Source organism: Pseudophryne corroboree, chromosome 2 (assembly GCF_028390025.1).
Source record: "Pseudophryne corroboree isolate aPseCor3 chromosome 2, aPseCor3.hap2, whole genome shotgun sequence".
Taxonomy (NCBI): Eukaryota; Metazoa; Chordata; class Amphibia; order Anura; family Myobatrachidae; genus Pseudophryne; species Pseudophryne corroboree.
Window position 1 is genome coordinate 704,407,254 of NC_086445.1, and position 26,349 is coordinate 704,433,602.

Genomic DNA, 26,349 nt, shown 5'->3' on the forward strand with positions numbered 1-26,349 from the left:
ACAAACTTTTTGGTTGGGTTCTAGATTTTAAAATGTATTTTGGAAAGGTTTGCTAGAGTTTATCAGGCAGGGATGCTGATTACGGAGTTCACATTTTATTTTTGAAGGTCAAAATATTGGATGCTATGTGATAGGATACTGTTATCTTAATATAATTCATGTGTTTTATGTAATAAAATGCCTTCATATCATATTATGCCATACAATAGTGCCTCTCAGCAGTTGTTTTTGACATAATCTAAAAATATAACATTGCAGTCACATAAAGGATAGTACTACCTTTTGATACCCGCGTGCTATTGTACATTAGTGGCATGGCCCCAGTGTATGAATGAAACCCTGCATGGCACCAGCACTGCTGCCCCTAGAATGACACAGCTAAAGCCTTGCTTTTCTTTGCGAGTAAATTTCCAACACATAACAAACCGTTTTCTGCAGCAATGCACTCTGGCCCACGCTAGCAACCAGAAGTTGGAAGCTGGCAGTGTCAACCCGTACAGACAGGTGTCCAACACAAACTTATTCAGAGCTGCTGGCACCATCATCAGTGCAGAGGACTTAAGACAGCCTTGCGGTACTCCAACTGATAGAGGTAGTGAGGAGGAGGTGGATTCAGAGAAGCGAACACTGAAGAGAGCGATTTAGTTAGTTAGGATGTGAAACCAGAAAGGGCTGTGTCCTGAAGACCTGGGGTTTGTAGTATTTGTATGAGAACAGTGGTCAGTGGTGTCAAAATCAGGAGATATTTAGAAGATTAAGACATGAGTAATGGCCTTTAAACTTAGCAGTGACAAGGTTATTCACTACTTTAGTCAGTGCTGACTCTGGAGTTTTGGGAATGAAAGCCTGACTGAAGTGAGCCCAATAAGCTGTTTGAGTTAGTGTGTGAGGCGAGTGTAGGCAAGTCTCTCAAGTAGCTTGGATGGGCATGCAAGCTGAGAGATGGAACAGTAGTAGAGAGTTAGGGTCAGAATTGTTTTTTCAGAATCTGAGTAATCACTGCAATGCTTGAACAAGTGAATGTTCTTCAAAATTAATAGTGTCCATATTTCTTTGGGTTTGAGGATTGTAGAACTTCAGTGACATTGAGTTTGAAGCAATGTAGGAGAGATTGCAGGTGATAAGGTTGTGATCTGAAAGCGGAAAATGAGTATTAGTGAATTCAGAAACTGAGCTTAGTCTGGTAAATAAAAGATCAAGTCAGTGTCCCTCATGATGAGTGAAGGAGTCAGTCCACTGGTAGAGGCAGAGAGAGGAGGTTAGAGTGAGTAGTTTGGAGGCATGAAGAGATCATGGGCTGTCAATTGAGATATTGGGAAGCAGTCAGTATCCCGGCTGTTGGGATACCAGCAGTCAAAATCCCGACACCGGCATCCAGAATTGGGTGCACCATCCCGGCACCGGAATGCCGATAGCCGGGATGCCAAATGAAGAGACATTGCGGCGCTGGAGAGGTAAGCCGCTGGGGGTTAGGCTGCGTTCTCGGGGGTTAGGGTTAGGCTGGGGGGACGAGCTGTTAGGGTTAGACACCTCCCTCGGAGGGTTAGGTTTACGCACCTCCCTCGGAGGGGTTGGGGTTAGGCACTAAGTGGAGAGGTTAGGGTTAAGCTGTGAGTATGGAGGGTTAGGGGAGAGGGGAGAACACCCCTTACTCACTCCTGCCGACGATTTAATCATCGGGATCCCGGCGTCTGTATTTCAAACGCCGGGATCTCATACTAATCCCAAAATATTGATGTCACCCAGTGGCGGAACTAGCGAACGGTGGGCCCAGGTGCAACAAAATGCTATGGCCCTCCCTCAATCACGTCCAAGTCCACCCCCCTAAACAGAAAATTAGGGATTCTTTGCATGCTCCCGTATAATATAGATAGATTATTTGCTGGCTACACAGGTGTGTGTGTGTGTGTGTGTGTGTGTGTGTGTGTGTGTGTGTATGTATGTATGTATGTATGTATGTATATATATATATAGTCTATATATAAACAAGCAAAATGGCGGCACTTGGAGACTTGAATGAAGCTGAAAACGTGCTTTTTAATTCAACGTTTTGGGCTTCTGCCCGTCATCAGGAATATTTGCACACAAGGTTGGATTCTGTCTGGCAGTTGTTACAAAACATCACACTCTCCCTGTCAATACTCCAACAACACGGTTGGATCATAAATTATCTAAAGTCACAGTTGGAACAGACGACAAGATTGTCTTTTCTCGGGATGATTCTAGACACAGAAGTTCAGAGAGTATTTCTTCCGGTGGAAAAGGCTCTGGAAATCCAGAAAATGGTAAAACAGATATTGAAACAATCGAGTGTGTCGATCCATCAGTGCATTCGGTTGTTGGGGAAGATGGTGGCGGCCTACGAGGCCATAAAGTTTGGCAGGTTCCATGCCAGGGTATTCCAGTGGGACCTGTTGGACAAGTAGTCGGGATCCCACCTACACATGCACCGGAAGATAATTCTGTCGTCAAAAGCCAGGATTTCGCTCCTGTGGTGGCTGCACAGTTCTCACCTACTAGAGGGACACAGGTTCGGGATTCAGGACGGGGTCCTGGTAACCACGGATGCAAGTCTCCGAGCAGTGGCGTAACTAGAAATTTTTCTCCCCCAAGCCAAAAAATTCTTCGCCCCCCCCCCCCCCCCCTCATGCTCCATAATTGGGAGCAAGAAAGGGCGCGAAGGCGCGCGTGGCAAAAAAGGGGTGTGGTTTCGTTGGAATGGGCGTGGTTTCACATAAAGGGGCGTGGCATTGCAGGAAAAGACTACCTTATACCCCAGTTTTGCAATCTGCACGCCCATACGTTGGCCACCACAGGAAAGAAAAATAATCCTGATTCATGCCCCTTACATTATTTGTCATTTTTCCTCCTTATAGTAATGCCCAGTATACATTATGCCACATAATGCAATGGCCCTTAGACATTATGCCGCACACAATAATGCACATGACACAATATGCACACACTGTAATGCCCCCGACACATTATGCCACACACCGTAATGCCTGTGACACATTATGCCACACACCGTAATGCCTGTGACACATTATGACAGGAATCGCAATGCCCGTTACACATTATGCTACACACTGCAATGCCCCTGATACATTATAGCACATACAATGTCTGTGACACATTATGACACACACCGCAATGTCCGTGATACATTATGCCACACACTGCAATGCCCGATACATTATAGCACATACAATGCCTGTGACACATTATGCCACACACTGCAATGACCTTGAGACATTATACCACAATGCCCGTGATATAGTATACCATACACCGTAATGCCTGTGACACATACCGCAATGCCCTGCCCGTTATACCCTATGCCACACACCGCAATGCCAGTTATGTATTATGCCACACTGCAATGACCCTGAGACATTATACCACATACCACAATGCCCGTGATATAGTATACCACACACCGTAATGCCTGACACATTATGACACACACCGCAATGTCCGTGATACATTATGCCACACACTGCAATGACCCTGAGACATTATACCACATATCACAATGCCCGCGATATAGTATACCATACACCGTAATGCCTGTGACACATTATGACACACACCGCAATGTCCGTGATACATTATGCCACACACCGTAATGCCCATTACACATTAAGTCCTACAGTAAGGCTTCTAATTACTTTTCAATTACCTGCTCGTTGTCAGGGGTTTCATGCACTGGGTGTCATGCTCGTTGCCAGGGGTTTCATGCTCTTGGTTCCATGCACAGTGCCAGGGGTTTTCATGCTCAGGGTGTCATGCTCGTTGCCAGGTGTTTCATGCACTGGGTGTCATGCTCGTTGCCAGGTGTTTCATGCACTGGGTGTCATGCTCGTTGCCAGGTGTTTCATGCACTGGGAGTCATGCTCGTTGCTAGGAGGTAGTCCTTGTTGCTAGGGCTGTGCTCCCAGTGCCACATATGTCCCCAGTGCCAGATATTCCCCCACGGTGCCAGGTACTCACATGCCCCAGTGCCAAATATAGCCCCCCCCCCCATGTGCCAGGTACACATATACCCCCCCCAGTGCCACATATGCCCCCGGTGCCATATATTCCCCCCCAGTGCCAGATATTCCCCCCCAGTGCCAGATATTCCCCCCCAGTGCCAGATATTCCCCCCCAGTGCCAGATATTCCCCCCCAGTGCCAGATATTCCCCCCCAGTGCCATATATGCCCCCAGTGCCAGATATTCCCCCCCAGTGCCATATATGCCCCCAGTGCCATATATTCCCCCCCAGTGCCAGATATTCCCCCCCAGTGCCAGATATTCCCCCCCAGTGCCAGATATTCCCCCCCAGTGCCAGATATTCCCCCCCAGTGCCAGATATTCCCCCCCAGTGCCAGATATTCCCCCCCAGTGCCAGATATTCCCCCCCAGTGCCAGATATTCCCCCCCAGTGCCATATATGCCCCCCCAGAGCCAGATATTCCCCCAGTGCCAGATATTCCCCCCCCAGTGCCATATATGCCCCCAGTGCCAGATATTCCCCCCCCCAGTGCCATATATGCCCCCAGTGCCATATATTCCCCCCCAGTGCCAGATATTCCCCCAGTGCCATATATGCCCCCAGTGCCAGATATTCCCCCCCAGTGCCATATATGCCCCCATTGCCAGATATTCCCCCCCCCAGTGCCATATATGCCCCAGTGCCAGATATTCCCCCCCCCCCCCCGCGCCGCTGCTGCTGCTTTTTGGAGGGACACGGAGGGCACAGCTCGCCTCTCCTGTGTCCCTCCTGCTGCATCATCTCCGGCGGCCGTGGAGAGCTCACGGACGGCACTTCCCCCTATTAAACCCGCGGCCGCCGGAGATGATGCAGGAGGGACACAGGGAGGCGCGCTGTGCCCTCCGTATCCCTCCAACAAGCGGCGGAGGGAAGGAGACCGCAGACTGACATGCGGACGCTCGTCCGCATGTCAGTCTGCTGTAAATCAGTGGCGCCCCCGCAGCCCCTTGCCCCCAAGCCACCGCGAGGGCTGCGGGGGCAGTAGTTACGCCACTGTCTCCGAGGCTGGGGAGCTGTCACTCGGGGGGAAAGCTTCCAAGGAAAATGGTCAAGTCAGGAAGCCTGCCTTCACATAAACGTGCTGGAATTGAGAGCCATTTACAACGGCCTTCAACAAGCGGTACATCTTCAAGATCATTCCGTGCAGATCCAGTCGGACAATGTAACAGCAGTCGCGTACATAAACAGGCAGGGCGGAATGAAAAGCAGAGCGGCAATGGCAGAGGTGGCGAAGATCCTCCTCTGGGCAGAAAGACATGTAAAGGCTCTGTCGCCAATTTTCATTCCGGGAGTAGACAACTGGGAAGCAGACTTCCTCAGCAGACACGATCTCCATCCAGTAGAGTGGGGCCTCCACCAAGAAGTCTTTGCAGAGGTGACAAGTCTTTGGGGAGTCCCTCAAGTAGACATGATGGCATCTCGTCTCAACAAGAAGCTTCAGAAATATTGTTCCAGGTCGAGAGACCCGCAAGCAGTAGCAGTGGATGCGCTAGTGGCCCAGTGGGTGTTCCGGTCGGTGTATGTCTTCCCTCCACTTCTGCTGATTCCAAAGGTGCTCAGGATCATAAGGAGAACAAGAGTTCGAGCAATCTTCATTGCCCCAGACTGGCCAAGGAGGGCTTGGTACCCAAATCTTCAGGAGTTGCTCATAGAAGATCCTCGGCCTCTTCCTCTTCACGAGGACCTGCTGCAGCAGGGGCCGTGCGTGTATCAAGACTAACCACGGCTACGTTTGACGGCATAGCTGTTGAGCGCCGGATCCTAGCCCGTAAGGGTATTCCCAAGGAAGTCATCCCCACCCTTATTCAGGCCAGAAAAGGAGTAACGTCGAAACATTACCACCGTATTTGGAGAAAATGTATGTCTTGGTGTGAATCCAAGAAGGCTCCTACGGAAGAGTTTCAGTTGGGACGTTTTCTCCGTTTTCTGCAGGCTGATGTGGAGGCGGGCCTCCGATTGGGGTCAATCAAGGTCCAGATTTCGGCCTTGTCAGTGTTCTTCCAAAAACAATTGGCCTCTCTTCCAAAGGTTCAGACCTTCGTGAAAGGGGTTCTGCACATCCAGCCTCCTTTTTGTGCCTCCAGTGGCACCATGGGACCTTAATGTGGTGTTGCAGTTTCTTCAATCGGATTGGTTTGAGCCTCTACAAGAGATAGAGTTGAAGTTTCTCACTTGGAAAATGGTGATGCTTTTGGCATTGGAATCCGCACGGCGGGTGTCTGAGTTGGGGGGCCTTGTCTCACAAGAGCCCTTACCTGATCTTCCATGAAGATAGGGCAGAGTTGAGAACTCGTCAACATTTTCTTCCAAAGGTGGTTTCATCTTTCCACATAAACCAATCTATTGTGGTGCCAGTAGTTACTGATACGTTCACTGAGTCACTAGATGTGGTTAGAGCTTTGAAGATTTATGTCGCTAGAACAGCTCGAATACGGAAAACAGAGTCTGCTGTATGCTCCCAACAAGATTGGGTGTCCTGCTTCCAAGCAGACTATTGCGCGTTGGATCAGAAGTACGATTCAGCACGCTCATACTACGGCTGGATTGCCGTTACCGACGTCAGTGAAGGCCCATTCCACTAGGAAGGTGGGCTCATCCTGTGCGGCTGCCCGGGGGGGTCTCGGCATTGCAACTTTGCCGAGCAGCTACTTGGTCGGGGTCAAACACATTTGCAAAATTCTACAAGTTTGACATCTTGGCCGATGAAGACCTCAAGTTCGGTCAATCGGTGCTGCAGGGTCATCCGCACTCTCCCTGCCCGTACTGGAGCTTTGGTATAAACCCCATGGTCCTGAAGTGGACCCCAGCATCCTCTAGGACGTATGAGAAAATAGGATTTTGATACCTACCGGTAAATCCTTTTCTCCTAGTCCGTAGAGGATGCTGGGCGCCCGTCCCAGTGCGTACTTTACCTGCAGTTTTGTTTATTAGAGTTACACATGTTGTGTTTTAGTAGTTTCAGCATGTTTGCTGTAATTGGTTCATGCCTGTTGGCATGTGTTATGTTGAATGCCATGTTGTGCGGCATGGTTGAGGTGTGAGCTGGTATGTATCTCACCATTAGTATTAAAGTAAATCCTTTCCTCAAAATGTCCGTCTCCCTGGGCACAGTTCCTATAACTGAGGTCTGGAGGAGGGGCATAGAGGGAGGAGCCAGTTCACACCCATTGAAAAGTCTTGAGAGTGCCCATGGCTCCTGCGGAACCGTCTATACCCCCCTGGTCATGAAGTGGACCCCAGCATGCTCTACGGACTAGGAGAAAAGGATTTACCGGTAGGTATCAAAATCCTGTTTTCTGTTATAGGCAGCAGATTGAGGTTGTTAGATATGAAGAAGATGTTAAATTGTTGCAAACAGAACAGAACATGCATTCCATAAGTTTTAGTGATTTGCAGGGTGATGACAGATGTGATGTTTGAGATTAGCTGGAATTCTATATTGTTGCGAAACAGCTGAATTTAAGTGGGGCAAGTGGTTGGGGCCTGGATTTGGTGGTATGTCACCAGCTAATAAAAGCAGGAGAGAGATAAATATAGTTGTGGGAGGTTTGTGGATGTTTTTATGGTGACAGGAAGTGGATGTGTCCAGAGGTATCTGGACTCATCCAACAAGCGTTGGGTAGGGTTGTGAGGATTTAATTTCCAGCCATTGGTGCCAGGTGAAGGAATAATCCTGACTCTAGTCTACTTTTCTCATACGTCCTAGAGGATGCTGGGGTCACTTAAAGGACCATGGGGTATAGACGGGATCCGCAGGAGACATGGGCACTTTAAGACTTTCAAAGGGTGTGACCTGGCTCCTCCCTCTATGCCCCTCCTCCAGACTCCAGTTAGATTCTGTGCCCAGGCAGACTGGATGCACTCTGAGGAGCTCTACTGAGTTTCTCTGAAAAAGACTTACGTTTAGGTTTTTTATTTTTAGGGAGAACTGCTGGCAACAGTCTCCCTGCTTCGTGGGACTTAGGGGAGAGAAGTCAGACCTACTTCTGTGAGTTTCAAGGCTCTGCTTTTTTGGCTCCAGGACACCATTAGCTCCTGAGGGTTTGATCACCAGGTACGCCTAGGGGCTCATTCCCAGAGCCGGCCGTCACCCTCCTTGCAGAGCCAGAAGTCAGAAGACAAGTGAGTAGAAGAAGCAAAGAATACTTCAGTGACGGCTACTGAGGTACCGCACAGCGATCGCACGCTGCGCGCCATGCTCCCACACACAGAGGCACTCCAGGGAGCGGACGAGGGGGGGGGGGGGGCGCCCTGGGCAGCATATATACCTCAATTATAAGACTGGCAACAGGGGACATAGGTGCTGGGGCACTGTCCTAACCCCCGACAGTATAAAGATTTTAACTAAAATGGCGGGACTGAAGCGCGCCATTACGGGGGCGGGGCTTAGCCCTCACAGCTTACACAGCCAGCGCCATTTTCTATTGCAAAGAGACACTGGTCCTTCCTCACACTGCTGAATGTATCAGAGTGCAAAACGGGGGGGGGCACAGTCAAATTGGTGCAATATATGTTTAATATAAAAGCGCTACAGGTTTGGGGGCATTCTATAATGTTCAGACCTGTTGATTAAGCGGTGGGTTATGAGCTGGCAAACTCTATCTGTGTGTCTCTGACATGTTTGGTACACGTGTGTCGGCATGTCTGAAACGGAGTGCTTCCCACAAACGGCTGTGGGAGTGACCCAGTCGGCACGGCCGACTCCTGATGGTACTTGGTACATGTGTGTCAACATGTAGGTGGATGAATATTTCTCCCAAGTGAAAACTATATTAGGGACACAGACGCGGGTGGGTGGCCCTGTCGGCACCACCGATATATGACTGGGTAAAAAATTGCATGTTAACGTGATGCATATCAGAAAGGTGTGTGTATGTATGTATGTATGTATGTATATATATATATATATATATATATATATATATATATATATAGAGAGAGAGAGAGACGCGGGAGGGTGGCCCTGTCGGCACCACCGATATATGACTGGGTAAAAAATTGCATGTTAACGTGATGCATATCAGAAAGGTGTGTATGTATGTATGTATGTATGTGTGTGTATGTATATATATATATATATATATATATATATATATATATATATATATGAGAGAGTAAGGTTGAATAAATCGGTGTAATAGACACAGGAATATCTATGGATGTCTTGATCATAGCTATATTTTCCTAAGGCCCCTCGGGGTCGCAAACAGGTTATTTTGCCCAGTTGCTACTCCCTTACACCAACACAGATGCTAATTCCGGTGTCGACCATAATGCTTCCTGAGGAGATCCCCCCCCCCCAAAAAAAGAGCATTTAGTACATAATAAGGACGTATTAACGTCACTGTGGACGCTGCTGTTCCGAACAAAGGGGTGCATGTGTGCATATATGTATGATGAAGTCCAGATAGGACGAAACGCGTTGGGGGAATACCTGTCTTCTCAAAGTTAAGCTAACTACTATTTTTTTACCTGCATTGATCTTATCACTTATATTAGTAGTAATTTGATCCTCCTGTTCTTAGATAACTTTTTTAGTACCATTGCATGTAGTCTGTGTACTTTTTTTAGAAACTCCAGAGACTTAAAAAAAAAAAAAAAAAAAATGTTTAGTTTTTTCTTTATATATATGTGTTTTTTTATTGTACTTTTTACTGGTGCTAATTTTATGTGATTAAATACTTGAAAATTTGTAGTATAGCCTCTTTTTAAAATTTTATGACACCATTGGTCGCTTTTAAACACCTTATCTATTTCCTTTTTTACATTATTTATAAAGCAACTCACCATTGCTTTTTCCTTAAGGTGTAGCTTACGCCCTAAAGCAGTAGAGGGAGTGTCTTATTAAGAGGGCCTCTTGTACTTATCTTTTATCCATCTGCACTAGCACTTTTTGGTCTATATACTAGTATTAACTGGTACCGCATATTGGCGCTGTTAAGCTTCTCTCTTTGTATATATATATATATATATATTTTATAATACTGCTGAAGTAACATTCTTCATTCTCATGTGCTGAACGCTCTGTTTGAGTAGGTCTGGGTCAGCCCTGACAAGTTGATTTCAAATCCTCAAGAAGATTCCGATTGTTTATTCTTTTCCCGCCGCAGATATAATAAAGTGGGTGTCACCCCCTGTTCTGCACGGGGCCCTGTCACAAAGCCAGCGGATCATATATAGGAAGCTACGTTATGTTCTAGTTATGTGTCCACGCGTACGTCAGTTTGACCTGCCATTAACATGCGCATGAGGAGTAGTAGTATTCAAAAATGGTCGGTTGCCTGGTCATCCGTTATAGATACCCTGGGGAGAGATGGGATACTCCTTACGTTGGGTCATATCAAGGACGCTGCAGCATGCTTTCGTGTGACTGCAAGGGATAGAGGACTCTTGGGTTCGCGGGCCGATTCCATGGCGGTCTCGGCTAGGAGGGCATTGTGGACTCACCAATGGAATGCTGAGGCTGACTCCGAGAAGATATGGAGTCTCTTCCCGATGAAGGTGAACCCTGGTGACGGCCTAGTTAATTTGATCTCGGCAGATACCGCTGGTAAATCTACCTTCTGGGCCTATGTTCCCTCACAACGGATGATGACGCATAATTGTCGGATGCAGTCATGTCGGCCCAATAGATACGGGTTCCCCTTTTTTCTTTGCAGGTAGAGGAAGGAGAAAAGGGAAGAGGTCAGCAGCCTCTTCAAGGTCACAGGAGCAGAAATCATCCTCTGTTGCTGCCAGATCCACTGCATGATGCTGGGACTCTCTTGCGGGAGCCCACACCGGTGGGGCCACGTCTAAAACTTTTCAGTCGGTCCTGGAACGGACTTGGACCCGTGGTTTTTTTACGAATAGTGTCCCAATGGTGCATACTGGAGTTTCCAGGCGTTTTCCCTCACCAATTCTTAATTATTACGTTTTCTCCTCCGGACGGGGAGGTAGTATGCGACGCAACACAAGAGTTGTGTCAGGATCAGGTCATGGTCCTGGTGTACCCTGTCACAAAATGGAGTAGGCTGTTGTTAAAGCCTTTTCGTGACCAATCCTAAAGCTGACATCCCTTAATTTTCTATTTAAAGAAATGCAAATCCAAGATGGAATCTCTCAGGGCAGTGAGATCCAATCTGAAAAAACAATAAAGGAGGTCTATTTACATTTTCCTCCGCATTAGATTTACCTAAGGTTTGCTATTCAGGATGGTCATTACCAATTTCACCAGGGTGATGGCGGTAATGATGGTTCTCCTTCTCTAGTACGGAGTCACATTTATCCCGTACTGGGACGGTCTCCTGATAACGGCGAGATCAAGAAACCAGTTGGTGCAAAACGTTGCACTCTCCCTGACAGTTCTTCAACAACAGCGTTGGCTCCTGAACTTGCCAGAATCACTGATGGCCCATCGACGCAGTTGTCGGTTTTTGGAATAATACTAGATACTTCAGAGAGTTTTTTCTTCCAGGGGAAAAGGCTCTGGAGATCCAGAGTCTGGTCATACAAATTCCGAGACCAGCTGGAGTGTCAATCCATCAATACATTAGAAAAGATGGTTGCGGCCTACAAGGTCATTCAGTTGGCAGGTTCCTTGCCAAGGTGTTCTAGTGGGTCCTGTTGGACGAGGGGTCCGGTTCCCACCTATACATGCACTTGAAGATAATCCTGTTGTCAAAAGCCAGGATTTCGCTCCACACCTCGCACTTACTAGAGGGACGCAGGTTCGGGATTCAGGACTGGGTCCTGGTAACCACAGATGCAAGTCTCCGAGGCTGGGGGCTGTCACTCAAGAGAAAAGCTTCCAAGAAAAATGCTAAAGTCGGGAAGCCTGCCTTCACATGAATATGCTGGAATTGAGAGCCATTTACAACAGCCTTCAACAGGCGGTACATCTTCTTCAAGATCACCCCGTGCAGATCCAGTTGGATAAGGTAACAGCAAGGTGGAACAAAAAGCAGAGCGGAAATGGCAGAGGTGACGAAGATCCTCCTGGGCAGAAAAATATGTAAGGGCTCTGTCTGCAATTTTCATTCCGGTGGACAACTGGGAAGCATGCTTCCTCAGCAGACACGATCTACGTCCGGGAGAGTGGGACCTCCACCAAGAAGTCTTCGCAGAGGTGACAAGTCTTTGGGGAGTTCCTCCAGTAGACAGGATGACTTCTTGTCTCAACGAGAAGCTTCAGAAAAATTGTTGCAGGTCAAGAGACCCTCTTCAATAGCAGTAGATGCTCTTGTGACCCAGTGGCTATTCCGGTAAGTGTATTCCTTCCACTTCCATGATCCCAAAAGTTCTCGGGATAATAAGAACAACAATGGTTCGGGCAATTTTCACTGCCCCAGACTGGCCAAGGAGGGCTTGGTGCCCAGATCTTCAGGAGTTGATCATTAAAAGATCCTGGGCCTTTTCCTCTTCGCGAGGACCTACTACGGTAGGTACCGTGCGTGTACCTAGACTTGCCGCGGCTACATTTGACGACATGACTGTTGAGCGCCGAATCCTACCCCGAAAGGGTATTCCCAAGGAAGTCATCCCCACTCTTGTTCAGGCCAGGAAAGGAGTAACGTCTAAACATTACCACCGTTTTTGGAGAAAATATGTGTCTTGGTGTGAATCCAAGAACGTTTCAACGGAAGTGTTTCAGTTAGGACGTTTTTCTCCGTTTCCTACAGCCTGGGGGAAATGCAGACTGCAGTTGGACTCCATTATGGTCCAGTTTTCAGCATTGGCAATTTTCTTTCTGAAACCATTGGCTTCCCTTCCGGAAGTTCAGTTTTGCGTGAAAGACATGTTGCGCGTTCCATCCTTCTTGGGATCGTAATGTGGTGTTGCAGTTCCTTCAATCACATTGGTTTACACCTTTCCGGAAGGTGGAGTTGAAATTCCTCACTTGGAAAGTGGTCATCCTATTGGCCTTGGCATCTGCAAGGCAGGTGTCTGAGTTAGCGGCCTTGTCTCACAAGAGCCCTTATTTGATCTTCCAGTAAGATAGAGCTGAATTGAGGACACGTCAGCAATTTCTACTGAAGGTGGTTTCCTCTGTCCACATCAACCAACCTATTGTGGTGCCTGAGGCTTCTGACGCCTTCGCTCAGAAAAAATCTCTGGATGTAGTCAGAGCTTTGAAGATTTATGTCGCCAGAACGGCTCAGATTAGGAAAACAGCGGCTCTGTTTGTCCTGTATGCTCCCAACAAGGTTGGGTGTCCTGCTTCCAAGCAGATCATTGCATGCTGGATCTGGAACACCATTCAGCACGCTCATTCCACGGCTGGATTGCCGTTACCGGTATCGGTGAAAGCCCATTCTACTAGAAAGGTGGGCTCATCCTGGGCAGCTGTCCGGGGAGTCTCGGCATTGCAACTTTGCCGAGCAGCTACTTGGTCGGGGTCAAACACATTTGAAAAGTTCTACAAGTTTTACACCTTGGCCGATGAAGACCTTAAGTTTGGTCAATCGGTGCTGCAGAGTCATCCGCACTCTCCCGCCCATTCTAGAGCTTTGGTATAAACCCCATGGTTCTTGAAGTGACCCCAGCACCCTCTAGGACGTATGAGAAAATAGGATTTTAATACCTACCGGTAAATCTTTTTCTATTAGTCCGTAGAGGATGCTGGGCGCCCATCCCGGTGCGTACTGTATATGCAGTTATTGGTTGTGGTTTCACACGGGTTGTGTTACGGTTTTTGTCAGCATAGTGCTGAAAATTCTTCATGCCGTTGGCTTGTGTTCTATTGAATGCCACGTTCTGCGGCATGCTGGAGGTGTGAGCTGGTAAGATGCTCACCGTGGTTTATCAATAAATCCTTTTCCTCGAAATGTCTGTCTCCCTGGGCACAGTTTCCTTAAACTGGAGTCTGGAGGAGGGGCATAGAGGGAGGAGCCAGGTCACACCCTTTGAAAGTCTTAAAGTGCCCATGTCTCCTGCGGATCCAGTCTATACCTCATGGTTCTTGAAGTGACCCCAGCATCCTCTACGGACTAAGAGAAAAGGATTTACCGGTAGGTATTAAAATCCTATTTTCTACTGGTTACATGGGTCAGGATAATATCCTAAAACTCTTTGGTTGCCCTCTCACGTGGTTTTTCAGCATATAATACAGTCTTTACTGTTCTTAGGGGTGGATTTTCAATTTATTTTTTTTTGTACTGTACATGGAAGTCTTTGAGCAGATTTCAGATGCAATCTAAAGAGTATAGAGCAAGGTACATTTATGGCTTTCTTTACCTTGTGCTCGTATGTGCGGGAAATGAGAACCTTCTCAGGTTAGCGGTGTAGAACCAGCTTTAACAGTTCAGGATACTTCAGTTCAGTCTAAAAACAGCTCCTGTGTGCTCAGACGTCAGGTCCCTGTTCCCTACCTGGACAAAATTTTCATCAAAGTCGGATTCCCATCTCTGGGGGGAATTCAGTAATTTTGCGCGCAGGATTTCCCGTCTAAAGTGACCGTAGATTGGGGGCGTAAAATCATTTTTTTTTTCCATGCTAATTGTGCCCAGAGAGGTCGGGTTTAGCTGCGTAAAGTGGCTAAACCCAACCAAACGGGTGTAGTATTGTATGCCGGCAGCCGGGATCCCGACCGCCGGCATACTGACAACGTGGCGAGCGCAAATGAGCCCCTTGCGCGCTCGCCACGCTGCGGGCACGGTGGCGCGCCACGTTATTTATTCTCCCTCCAGGGGGGTCGTAGACCCCCAAGAGGGAGAAAAAGTGTCGGTATGCCGGCACCGGTATACTGTGCGCCGGGATCCCGACTGCCGGCAAACTGAAGACCACCCCAACCAAACTAATGGGTGCAACTCAGAAAGTCCCTTTTGAGAGCTCAAACTGGTCACTTTTCGCACATTTCAGGTCACCACCCCAGAGGGGGGTGCGAGCTGAAATGTTGGCACTGTCATCTGGTCACGCCGAGCAGAGCTACAATTGAATAGCTTCGTTGGGCGCAATTTGCTGGCTACCAGCGAAAAAAATTATTTGATTCTCCCTTTTTTTGTTAGACCTACAGTATATTTTTGAGTCCGCACAGGCACTTGAATTCCACAATTGTATTATCAAACTCTTGGCTTCTTCCCAGTGGTATAGTCACTCTGTGGATTCTGTTCAACATCCTGCAAGGACAGGAGAGTTGCTTCTGCCGGAAAACAAGATCATCTTTTTGCAGGCTTTGGCTCATAGGTCTGGTCTGTGCAATTTCCATGGCTGTTCTGAGGAAGATGATCACTTCACTTGAGGGAGCATATTTAACTCCTATTGAAGTGGAACAAGACACCACAGTACAATAAGCTCAGCCTGTCGCTACAAGTGCACAAGTCTCTCATTTGGTGTTTGAGAGGAGAGCACTTCAGTTGAGATCTTTCGAAATCTGGGGTTGGATGCTGGTGACAGAATAGGGCTGGCCTCCAATTAGTCTATTGCTAGCTAGCTTTAGGGCTCCTGAAAATCTCAAAGCACATTTTACTAGTTTAGTCTGTGTCTGCTGGGCGGTGCAAGACAAACCTTCGAGTAAGTAGCTGTGGAGGGGTTGTCACCTGGGGGTACATTTCCTAAAGCTACTAAAAGTGAAAAGAGCTGATGTTTCCCATAGCAACCAATCAGATTATCTCTATCATTTCCTAGGATGCAATAAATAAATGATATAATATAATTGCTATTGACAACATCGCTTTCTTTTCACTTTTAGAAGCTTTAGTAAATTTAACCCCGAAGTTGTCTGCTCAGATATGTGCCTGATTCTACAGATAATGTATTTGCATCCAGGGAAGTTTTGAAAGGAGGGTGTTATGCACTGATTCCCCTGTATGTAATCTTGCATAGAGGCATTTTTTGGATGTCCCCAATAGGAAAACTAAGAAAAAAGTTGTTGTTTTTTTTTTTTTTTTACGTTTTTCTTTACGTTCAATGGGGGCACTAAGCCCTTTTTGCACTTGTTCTTTGTTTTTTTTATTATGTTTTACGAGGATGTTGTTCTTTCCTTCTCCTAATTTATTCCTCTCCTTCCTTCTGTGGGGCTTCATTAAACAGAACTGACAAGCTTCTGGCAGGCATAGTGCATAGGGGGAGGAGCATGGTCAAAATCTTAGATCCTGCACCCATTATACCCCAATATATTTCCAATTTAAAGGATAGTATACTACCCCATCTGTGTCACCCTAGTCTGTCTGCCCCTCCCCTTTAGAATGTAAGCTCTCACAAGTAGGGCCCTCTTCCCTCATGTGCTTATCTTTTTCTTACTTTAATAATCCTCAACCGCCCAAATCCTGCAGTTTTCAGCAACCTTGATACTTAGTGTCGTCTACTGGTGGAGTTATGTTTAGTTCCCCTGTACTTGTCCTATATTGTCTTCAACTGTAAGTCACTGTTTTCCTGTGTTAATTATGTGCATATGTACTCTGTAATTGGGTGCTGCGGAACCCTTGTGGCCCCATATAAATAAAGGATGATAATAATAGTGTATCTGATGCAAAATCCTCTTTATACCGTCATTGTTTTATCTTTGTATGTACCAATAAATGATCTCTATGATGATTAAATCCAATTCAATTTATGTTGTATGATGCGTTGGCACTTCAGTTAACCAGAATGTTGTTTACATAGTAGTCGTGTTTTATGTTAACAATTTCTCAATTTCTCTAACATCCTAGTGGATGCTGGGGACTCCGGAAGGACCATGGGGAATAGACGGGCTCCGCAGGAGACTGGGCACTCTAAGAAAGATTTAGTACTACTGGTATGCACTGGCTCCTCCCTCTATGCGCCTCCTCCAGACCTCAGTTAGAATCTGTGCCCGGACAGAGCTGGGTGCATTTTAGTGAGCTCTCCTGAGCTTGCTAATAAGAAAGTATTTTAGTTAGGTTTTTTATTTTCAGAGAGCTTCTGCTGGCAACAGACTCTCTGCTACGTGGGACTGAGGGGAGAGAAGCAAACCTACTAACTGCGGCTAGGTTGCGCTTCTTAGGCTACTGGACACCATTAGCTCCAGAGGGATCGAACACAGGAACCTGACCTTGTCGTCCGTTCCCGGAGCCACGCCGCCGTCCCCCTCGCAGAGCCAGAAGACAGAAGCCGGCGGGTTGAAGCAAGAAGACAGAAGCCGGCGGGTTGAAGCAAGAAGACGTCAAAATCGGCGGCAGAAGACTCCTGTCTTCATATGAGGTAGCGCACAGCACTGCAGCTGTGCGCCATTGCGCCCACACACTCCGGTCACTGTAGGGTGCAGGGCGCAGGGGGGGGGGGGGGGGTGCCCTGGGCAGCAATTAAGTACCTCCTGGCAAAAGCAGCATATATACAGTTGGACACTGTTATATGCATGAGCCCCCGCCATTAATTTTACACAAAATCGCGGGACAGAAGCCCGCCGCTGAGGGGGCGGGGCCTTCTTCCTCAGCACTCACCAGCGCCATTTTCTCTCCACAGCTCCGCTGAGAGGAAGCTCCCCAGGCTCTCTCCCCTGCAGACTCACGGTAGAAAGGGTAAAAAGAGAGGGGGGGCACATAAATTTAGCGCATTAATTATATATACAGCAGCTACTGGGTGAACACTAAGTTACTGTGTGATTCCTGGGTCATATAGCACTGGGGTGTGTGCTGGCATACTCTCTCTCTGTCTCTCCAAAAGGCCTTGTGGGGTTCCTGTCCTCATATAGAGCATCCCCTGTGTGTGTGGTGTGTCGGTACGCGTGTGTCGACATGTTTGACGAAGAGGGCTATGTGGAGGCAGAGCAAGTGCAGATGAATGACGTGTCTCCGCCGACGGCGCCGACACCTGATTGGATGGATATCTGGAAGGTGTTAAATGATAATGTAAACTCCTTACATAAAAGGTTGGATAAAGCTGATGCCTTGGGACAGTCGGGGTCTCAGCCCATGCCTGATCCTACAGCGCAGAGGCCGTCAGGGTCTCAGAAGCGCCCACTATCCAAAATTGTTGACACAGATATCGACACGGATTCTGACTCCAGTGTCGATGACGATGATGCAAAATTGCAGCCTAAAATGGCTAAAGCCATCCGCTACATGATTATAGCAATGAAGGATGTTTTGCACATATCAGAGGTAAACCCTGTCCCTGACAAGAGGGTTTATATGTATGGGGAGAAAAAGCAAGAGGTGACTTTTCCCCCTTCACATGAGTTAAATGAATTATGTGAGAAAGCGTGGGATTCCCCCGATAAGAAAGTGCTGATTTCCAAAAGGTTACTTATGGCGTACCCTTTCCCGCCAACGGACAGGATGCGCTGGGAATCCTCCCCTAGGGTAGATAAAGCTCTGACACGCTTATCTAAGAAGGTGGCCCTGCCGTCACAGGATACGGCCGCCCTAAAGGATCCTGCAGATAGGAAGCAGGAAAGTATCCTGAAGTCTGTTTATACACATTCAGGTACTCTACTGAGGCCGGCAATTGCGTCGGCCTGGATGTGTAGTGCTGTAGCAGCATGGACAGATAATCTGTCTGAGGAAATGGATACCTTAGACAAGGATACCATTTTACTGACCCTGGGGCATATAAAAGACGCTGTCCTATATATGAGGGATGCCCAGAGGGACATTTGCCTACTGGGCTCTAGAATAAATGCAATGTAAATTTCTGCCAGAAGGGTCCTGTGGACTCGGCAATGGACAGGTGATGCCGACTCCAAAAAGCACATGGAGGTGTTACCTTACAAGGGTGAGGAATTGTTTGGGGACGGTCTCTCGGACCTAGTTTCCACAGCTACGGCTGGGAAGTCAAACTTTTTGCCATATATTCCCTCACAGCCTAAGAAAGCACCGTATTACCAAATGCAGTCCTTTCGATCACAAAGAAGCAAGAAGGTCAGAGGTGTGTCCTTTCTTGGCAGGGGTAGAGGAAAGAAGCTGCACCATACAGCTAGTTCCCAGGAACAGAAGTCCTCCCCGGCTTCCACTAAATCCACCGCATGACGCTGGGGCTCCACAGGAGCCAGGAGCGGTGGGGGCGCGTCTCCGAAATTTCAGCCACCAGTGGGTTCACTCACAGGTGGATCCCTGGGCTATACAGATTGTGTCTCAGGGATACAAGCTGGAATTCGAAGTGATGCCCCCTCACCGTTACCTCAAATCGGCCCTGCCAGCTTCCCCCATGGAACGGGAAGTAGTGTTAGAGGCAATTCACAAGTTATATCTCCAGCAGGTGGTGGTAAAGGTTCCCCTCCTTCAACAGGGAAGAGGATACTATTCCACAATGTTTGTGGTACCGAAACCGGACAGTTCGGTCAAACCCATATTGAATTTAAAGTCCCTGAACATTTATCTGAAAAGATTCAAGTTCAAAATGGAATCGCTCAGAGCGGTCATTGCAAGCCTGGAAGAGGGGGATTTTATGGTGTCTCTGGACATCAAGGATGCTTACTTGCATGTCCCCATTTATCCACCTCATCAGGAGTACCTCAGATTTGTGGTACAGGACTGTCATTACCAATTCCAGACGTTGCCGTTTGGGCTCTCCACGGCACCGAGAATATTTACCAAGGTAATGGCAGAAATTATGGTGCTCCTTCGAAAGCAAGGAGTCACAGTTATCCCATACTTGGACGATCTCCTCATAAAGGCGAGGTCCAGAGAGCAGTTGCTAATCAGCGTAGCACACTCTCAGGAAGTGTTGCAACAGCACGGCTGGATTCTGAATATCCCAAAGTCGCAGCTGATTCCTACAACGCGTCTGCCTTTTCTGGGCATGATTCTGGACACGGACCAGAAGAAGGTATTTCTCCCGGCGGAGAAGGCTCAAGAGCTTGTGACTCTAGTCAGAGACCTCTTAAGACCAAAACAGGTGTCGGTGCATCGCTGCACGCGAGTCCTGGGAAAGATGGTGGCATCATACGAAGCCATTCCCTTCGGCAGGTTCCATGCGAGGATCTTTCAATGGGATCTGTTGGACAAGTGGTCCGGATCGCATCTTCAGATGCATCGGCTGATCACCCTGTCCCCGAGGGCCAGTGTGTCTCTTCTGTGGTGGCTACAGAGTGCTCACCTTCTCGAGGGCCGCAGGTTCGGCATACAGGACTGGGTCCTGGTGACCACGGATGCGAGCCTCCGAGGGTGGGGGGCAGTCACTCAGGGAAGAAACTTCCAAGGGTTGTGGTCAAGTCAGGAGGCTTGTCTGCACATAAATATCCTGGAACTAAGGGCCATATACAACGCCCTGAGTCAAGCGGAGCCTCTGCTTCAAAACCAACCGGTGCTGATTCAGTCAGACAACATCACCGCAGTGGCTCATGTAAACCGCCAGGGTGGCACAAGAAGCAAAATGGCGATGGCGGAAGCCACCAGGATTCTTCGTTGGGCGGAGAATCACGTGCAAGCACTGTCAGCAGTGTTCATTCCGGGAGTGGACAACTGGGAAGCAGACTTCCTCAGCAGGCACGACCTCCACCCGGGAGAATGGGGACTTCATCACGAAGTCTTCACTCAGATTACAAATCGATGGGAACTGCCACAGGTAGACATGATGGCGTCCCGTCTCAACAAAAAGCTACAAAGGTATTGTTCCAGGTCAAGAGACCCTCAGGCGATAGCTGTGGACGCACTGGTAACACAGTGGGTGTTCCAGTCGGTCTATGTGTTTCCTCCTCTTCCTCTCATACCCAAGGTGCTGAGAATCGTAAGAAGAAGAGGAGTGAGAACAATACTCATTGTTCCGGATTGGCCAAGAAGGACTTGGTACCCGGAACTGCAAGAAATGCTCACAGAGGACCCGTGGCCTCTGCCTCTCAGACACGACCTGTTGCAACAGGGGCCCTGTCTGTTCCAAGACTTACCGCGGCTGCGTTTTTGACGGCATGGCGGTTGAACGCAGGATCGTAGCGGAAAAAGGCATTCCGGAGTAAGTTATTCCTACGCTGATAAAGGCTAGGAAGGACGTGACAGCAAGACACTATCACCGTATATGGCGAAAATATGTTGCCTGGTGTGAGGCCAGGAAGGCCCCTACAGAGGAATTCCAGCTGGGACGGTTCCTGCACTTCCTACAGTCTGGAGTGACTATGGGCCTGAAGTTGGGGTCCATAAAGGTCCAGATTTCGGCCCTATCCATTTTCTTTCAAAAGGAACTGGCTTCTCTTCCTGAAGTTCAGACGTTTGTTAAGGGAGTGCTGCATATTCAGCCCCCTTTTGTGCCACCAGTGGCACCTTGGGATCTCAACGTGGTGTTGGGTTTCCTGAAATCCCACTGCTTTGAGCCACTTAAGACCGTGGAGCTAAAGTATCTCACGTGGAAGGTGGTCATGATATTGGCCTTAGCTTCGGCTAGGCGTGTGTCAGAATTGGCGGCTTTGTCATGTAAAAGCCCCTATCTGGTTTTCCATATGGACAGGGCAGAATTACGGACTTGTCCGCAATTTCTGCCGAAGGTGGTGTCATCTTTTCATTTGAACCAACCTATTGTGGTGCCTGCGGCTACTCGTGACTTGGAGGATTCCAAGTTGCTTGATGTAGTCAGGGCTTTGAAGATCTATGTAGCCAGGACGGCTGGAGTCAGGAAGACTGACTCGCTGTTTATCCTGTATGCATCCAACAAGCTGGGTGCTCCTGCTTCAAAGCAAACCATTGCTCGCTGGATCTGTAGCACGATTCAGCAGGCTCATTCTGCGGCTGGTTTGCCGCATCCAAAATCAGTGAAAGCCCATTCCACTAGGAAGGTGGGCTCTTCTTGGGCGGCTGCCCGAGGGGTCTCGGCATTACAGCTTTGCCGAGCAGCTACTTGGTCGGGTACAAACACATTTGCTAAGTTCTACAAGTTTGATACCCTGGCTGAGGAGGACCTTGTGTTTGCCCATTCGGTGCTGCAGAGTCATCCGCACTCTCCCGCCCGTTTGGGAGCTTTGGTATAATCCCCATGGTCCTTCCGGAGTCCCCAGCATCCACTAGGACGTTAGAGAAAATAAGATTTTACTCACCGGTAAATCTATTTCTCGTAGTCCGTAGTGGATGCTGGGCGCCCGTCCCAAGTGCGGATTTTCTGCAATACGTGTACATAGTTATTGCTTAATAAAGGGTTATATTATGTGGGCATCTATTGTTGATGCTCTGTTGTTGTTCATACTGTTGACTGGGTAAGTTTATCACAAGTTATACGGTGTGATTGGTGTGGCTGGTATGAGTCTTACCCTGGATTCCAAAATCCTTTCCTTATAATGTCAGCTCTTCCGGGCACAGTTTCCTTAACTGAGGTCTGGAGGAGGGGCATAGAGGGAGGAGCCAGTGCACACCAGTAGTACTAAATCTTTCTTGGAGTGCCCAGTCTCCTGCGGAGCCCGTCTATTCCCCATGGTCCTTCCGGAGTCCCCAGCATCCACTACGGACTACGAGAAATAGATTTACCGGTGAGTAAAATCTTATTTTTATTTTATGTTTTCTAATTGCCTTCTCTCCCCTCTCATTTATTTTTATCTTAGTGGTCCAGTGCTCTGATCCATATGTTCCACATTCAAAGAGGTTGTCAGGATTTATGGGCCCATATTCTCTATATTCTGCTGTGGTATTTGAGTGTGATAATGGTTACGTTATGAATGGATCCAGTTCCATCACTTGCAAGATTAACAGTCAGTGGGAGCCTAAAGTCCCAGAGTGTCTGAGTAAGTTTTCCTCATTGTGCATAGTATTACTTTCTTAGATTGTGCTAACAACATAAGCTACTGTATGGAGGTTTTTGTATGTATTATCCTATTTACACATTGACACTATGGGGGAGTATTTATTTAGTGCAGTTTTTTCGACCAGTCAAAAAAAACGTCACTTTTCGCCCTTTTTTTAGGTAGAATTTAAATTCTACTTATTCAATGTCAGTGATGTTTTTTCGACTGGCCGAAAAATCCGGCACTGGCGAACATTTTAAAGATGGCTTCAGTTATAGGATGTGATGTGCATAGTACAAGAACATAAAGGTTCTCTTAATTTAGAGAGTTTATTAAAATGTATATTTTTATTGCATTTACTCTTTCTACTCATATAGCAGTAGTGTATGAGGCCCCATCTGTACATATTATATGTATTAAATGCTTGTACAGTATATATTTTACATAATTACTGTGTATATATAAATGTGCTTATCTGTATATGTGTGTATGTTTGTGTGTATAGGTATACACCAGCACTCTCCCTCAGAATCAGCAGCTCCGATGCCCTCTGGATGCAGATAAATAACATTCCATACAAACACACAGCAGCACTAAGAGTCTTAAATTGAACTTAGTGTGTACACATCTATATCCAATGTTTTGTTGCTGGATCACCCCTTTGTCAAGGTGAATCCTACACCTTGACAAAGGGGCGATACAGCCCCGAAATATTGGATATAGATTTGAATACACAAAGTTGAATTTAAGACTGAGTGCTGCTGTGTGTTTGTATGTGAGAGGAGTGATGAACCAAAAAATTTAAATTAAAAGTCTTTGGAACATTAAATAGAAATAGTTTGTATGGATCTGACTTGGATGAAAGAGCTTTTTTCTCTTCAGTACACTTCCCCTTTAGGTGTTTCAATATACTGGTTAGTTAGATCAGTCAAGAAATCTAAATGGCAAGTAAGGGACATGCAAGTAGAATCAGAATCCGCTTTATTGGCCAGGTATACTTGCGTGTACTAGGAATTTGTCTTCGGTTTGCTATACAACAGCCAAGTAGGTAACAGATAAGCAGGTGGGGGGGGGGGGCAAGTAAAGTCACACAGATAGGTATACCATAGGGACACAAGTTAGTTACATGTACGTCTAGTCAGTCAATGTTCAGGAGTTCAGCAGGCGGACCGCTTGCAGAAAGAAACATTTGGGGCTTCTGGTGGACCTGGCGGGATGGCTCTGTAACGCCTGCCTGAAGGAAGCAAGTTAAACATGCTGTGGCCGGGGTGTAGCTGGTCTTTTACTATCTTCATTGCCCGCTTTTTAGCTCTGGACAGGTACAGGTCCTGGACTGAGGGAAGGTCGTCCCCGATGATCTTCTCTGCGGTTCTGACCACCTTTTGGAGCCTGCATCTGTCCCTCGCGCTGGCGGAGCTGTACCATACAATTATCGAGGAGCACAGTACCGACTCCACAATCGCGGAGTAGAAGAGGAGCAGAAGCTTCTGTGGGATGTTGAACTGCCTTAGTTGCCTGAGGAAGAACAACCTCTGCTGCGCTTTCCCAACAGTGGCGTCAGCGTTGGACCCCCATTTAAGGTCCCGGGAGATTGTGGTCCCTAGAAACTTGAAGGAGTCCACTAGCGATACCACACTGTCAGCAATCGTTAGCGGAAGTGCACTAGATGACTTCTTCCTGAAGTCCATAGTAATAGTATAGGTAATAGTATAATAATAAGAGTATAAAAGTGGTAACAGGCTGTATATGATATTGCTTGTGCCAAAAAGAAAAAAAAACACAATGATGCTGGTCTGTCAAGGGATTATGGTCTTGGGACCTCCACCATGGGGTGACCCCCTTTACGATTCTAGCAACCCAGACTGGAAATGTTCAGTGCTGTAGTGTTCACTCTAGGATTTTTTTAGGGCAGGGTGCTGATCACGGGGAGGGCACATTTTTCATTCGGGAGGGCACATTTTTAAGTTAGTAGGGCAAAATTAGGTACATACTATAATGCTTGGTCCTCCCATTACTACATGTGAAAGCATGGACATTGCGCGCCAAAGGCGCGCAGCAAAAATTTAGGGCGTTGTTTCGTGGGGAAGGGGCGTGGCCACATAATAGTGGCAATTCTCATTACACCACACAGTAGTGCAGCTAATACACATTGCACCAGATAGAACCTCCTATACACACTGCGACAGGTAGAGCACGTTATACATATTGCGTGAGATAGAGCACGTTCTACACTTTGCGCCAGGCAGAGCACGTTATACACATTGCACCAGGTAGAGAGCACTGAGAAACATTGCACCAGGTAGAGAGCACGTTATACACATTGCACCAGGTAGAGAGCACGTTATACACACTGCACCAGGTAGAGAGCACTGAGGCACACTACACCAGGTAGAGAGCACTGAGGCACACTGCACCAGATAGAGAGCACTGAGGCACACTGCACCAGGTAGAGAGCACTGAGAAACATTACATCAGGTAGAGAGCACGTTATACACATTGCACCAGGTAGAGAGCACGTTATACACACTGCACCAGGTAGAGAGCACGTAATACACACTGCACCAGGTAGAGAGCACTGAGGCACACTGCACCAGGTAGAGAGCACTGAGGCACACTGCACCAGGTAGAGAGCACTGAGGCACATTGCACCAGGTAGAGAGCACTGAGGCACACTGCACCAGATAGAGAGCACTGAGACACACTGCACCAGGTAGGTCACATTTTTGATCTCCGCTTTTTTGTGTGCTAATTTTACTTACTGGGGGCTGATGCTGCGGGAGTTGATCGCGCTGATTCCCCCTCACACACCGCGGAGCTGATGAAAATGGCCGCCACACTGATCCTCCCCAGCGTCCTGTTTTATACACAGAGGAGGGAGGGCTGGGTTTGCCTCGGCGGGAGAAGCAAACCCAGCCCTCCTCATCTTACCAGATTCCGAGCAGCCTGTCAGTGTTGCCTTCAGCGCATCAGCGCAACAAGCCTAAGGCAGCTGCAGTGGGGAGTGACATATCGGCAGTGGGGAGTGGCATCTCGGCAGGGGGGAGTGGCAGCGCGGCAGTGGGGAGTGACATCTCGGCAGGGGGGAGTGGCAGCGTGGTGAGACAGAGCGGCGGAGAGGAGTGACATCACGGCAGGAGGCAGTGACAGCCTGGCGCGGCGGTGAGTAGGCGACCTTTAGTAATCAGCAGGGTGGGCACAAACGGGCAGGGCGCATTCTGCCACTCAGAAAAGGGGCAGGGCGCAGCGCCCCGTCAAAGAAGGCTAGAGTGAACACTAGTGCTGTTCCCCAAATCACTGTAAAAACTCTCCTCATTTTTTCCCCCCATGATTTGTGGGTAACCAGCACTGAGCTGTAAGGGCAATCTGGCACTTGTGGTTCTTTTAAGTGCCAAATGTCCCTTGCCGCCATTTTTGGCATCCGGGTTATGCTGGGACCTGTAGTGCACCTATTGTAATTTCACTTTTATTACTATCCAAGCAGTGCTAGGCTGTTTCCGAATCACAGTGTGCAGGAAGGTTCCAATCCTAGGGAGGCACAGAAATAGGGCGTTCTGTAACAGTGGTCTGGTCTATGCTCATGGCCAGGCAAAAGTTTGATCATAGGTTTTATTAGAATTATGTTCATACAAGATAATTTTTCCAACAACTTCTTCTTTCCAGCTCCCTTGCTCTTGTTTTTATGATTGGTTTAGATCAGGTGTAGGTAACCCTCGGTACTAGTGCCACAAGGTTGC

At 47.8% G+C, this 26,349-nt stretch overlaps 1 protein-coding gene across 7 annotated transcripts in view; it reads left to right on the forward strand.

The window, feature by feature from the left end:
• Positions 1-26,349, forward strand: part of LOC135045631 (complement receptor type 1-like) — a 363,785-nt gene that overhangs the window by 286,699 nt on the left and 50,737 nt on the right. For all 7 annotated transcript variants that reach the window (XM_063955316.1, XM_063955317.1, XM_063955320.1 and 4 more), the window contains exon 7: positions 22,436-22,615. In XM_063955316.1, the coding sequence (XP_063811386.1) occupies positions 22,436-22,615 (180 nt within the window). The remainder of the gene's footprint in view (positions 1-22,435; positions 22,616-26,349) is intronic.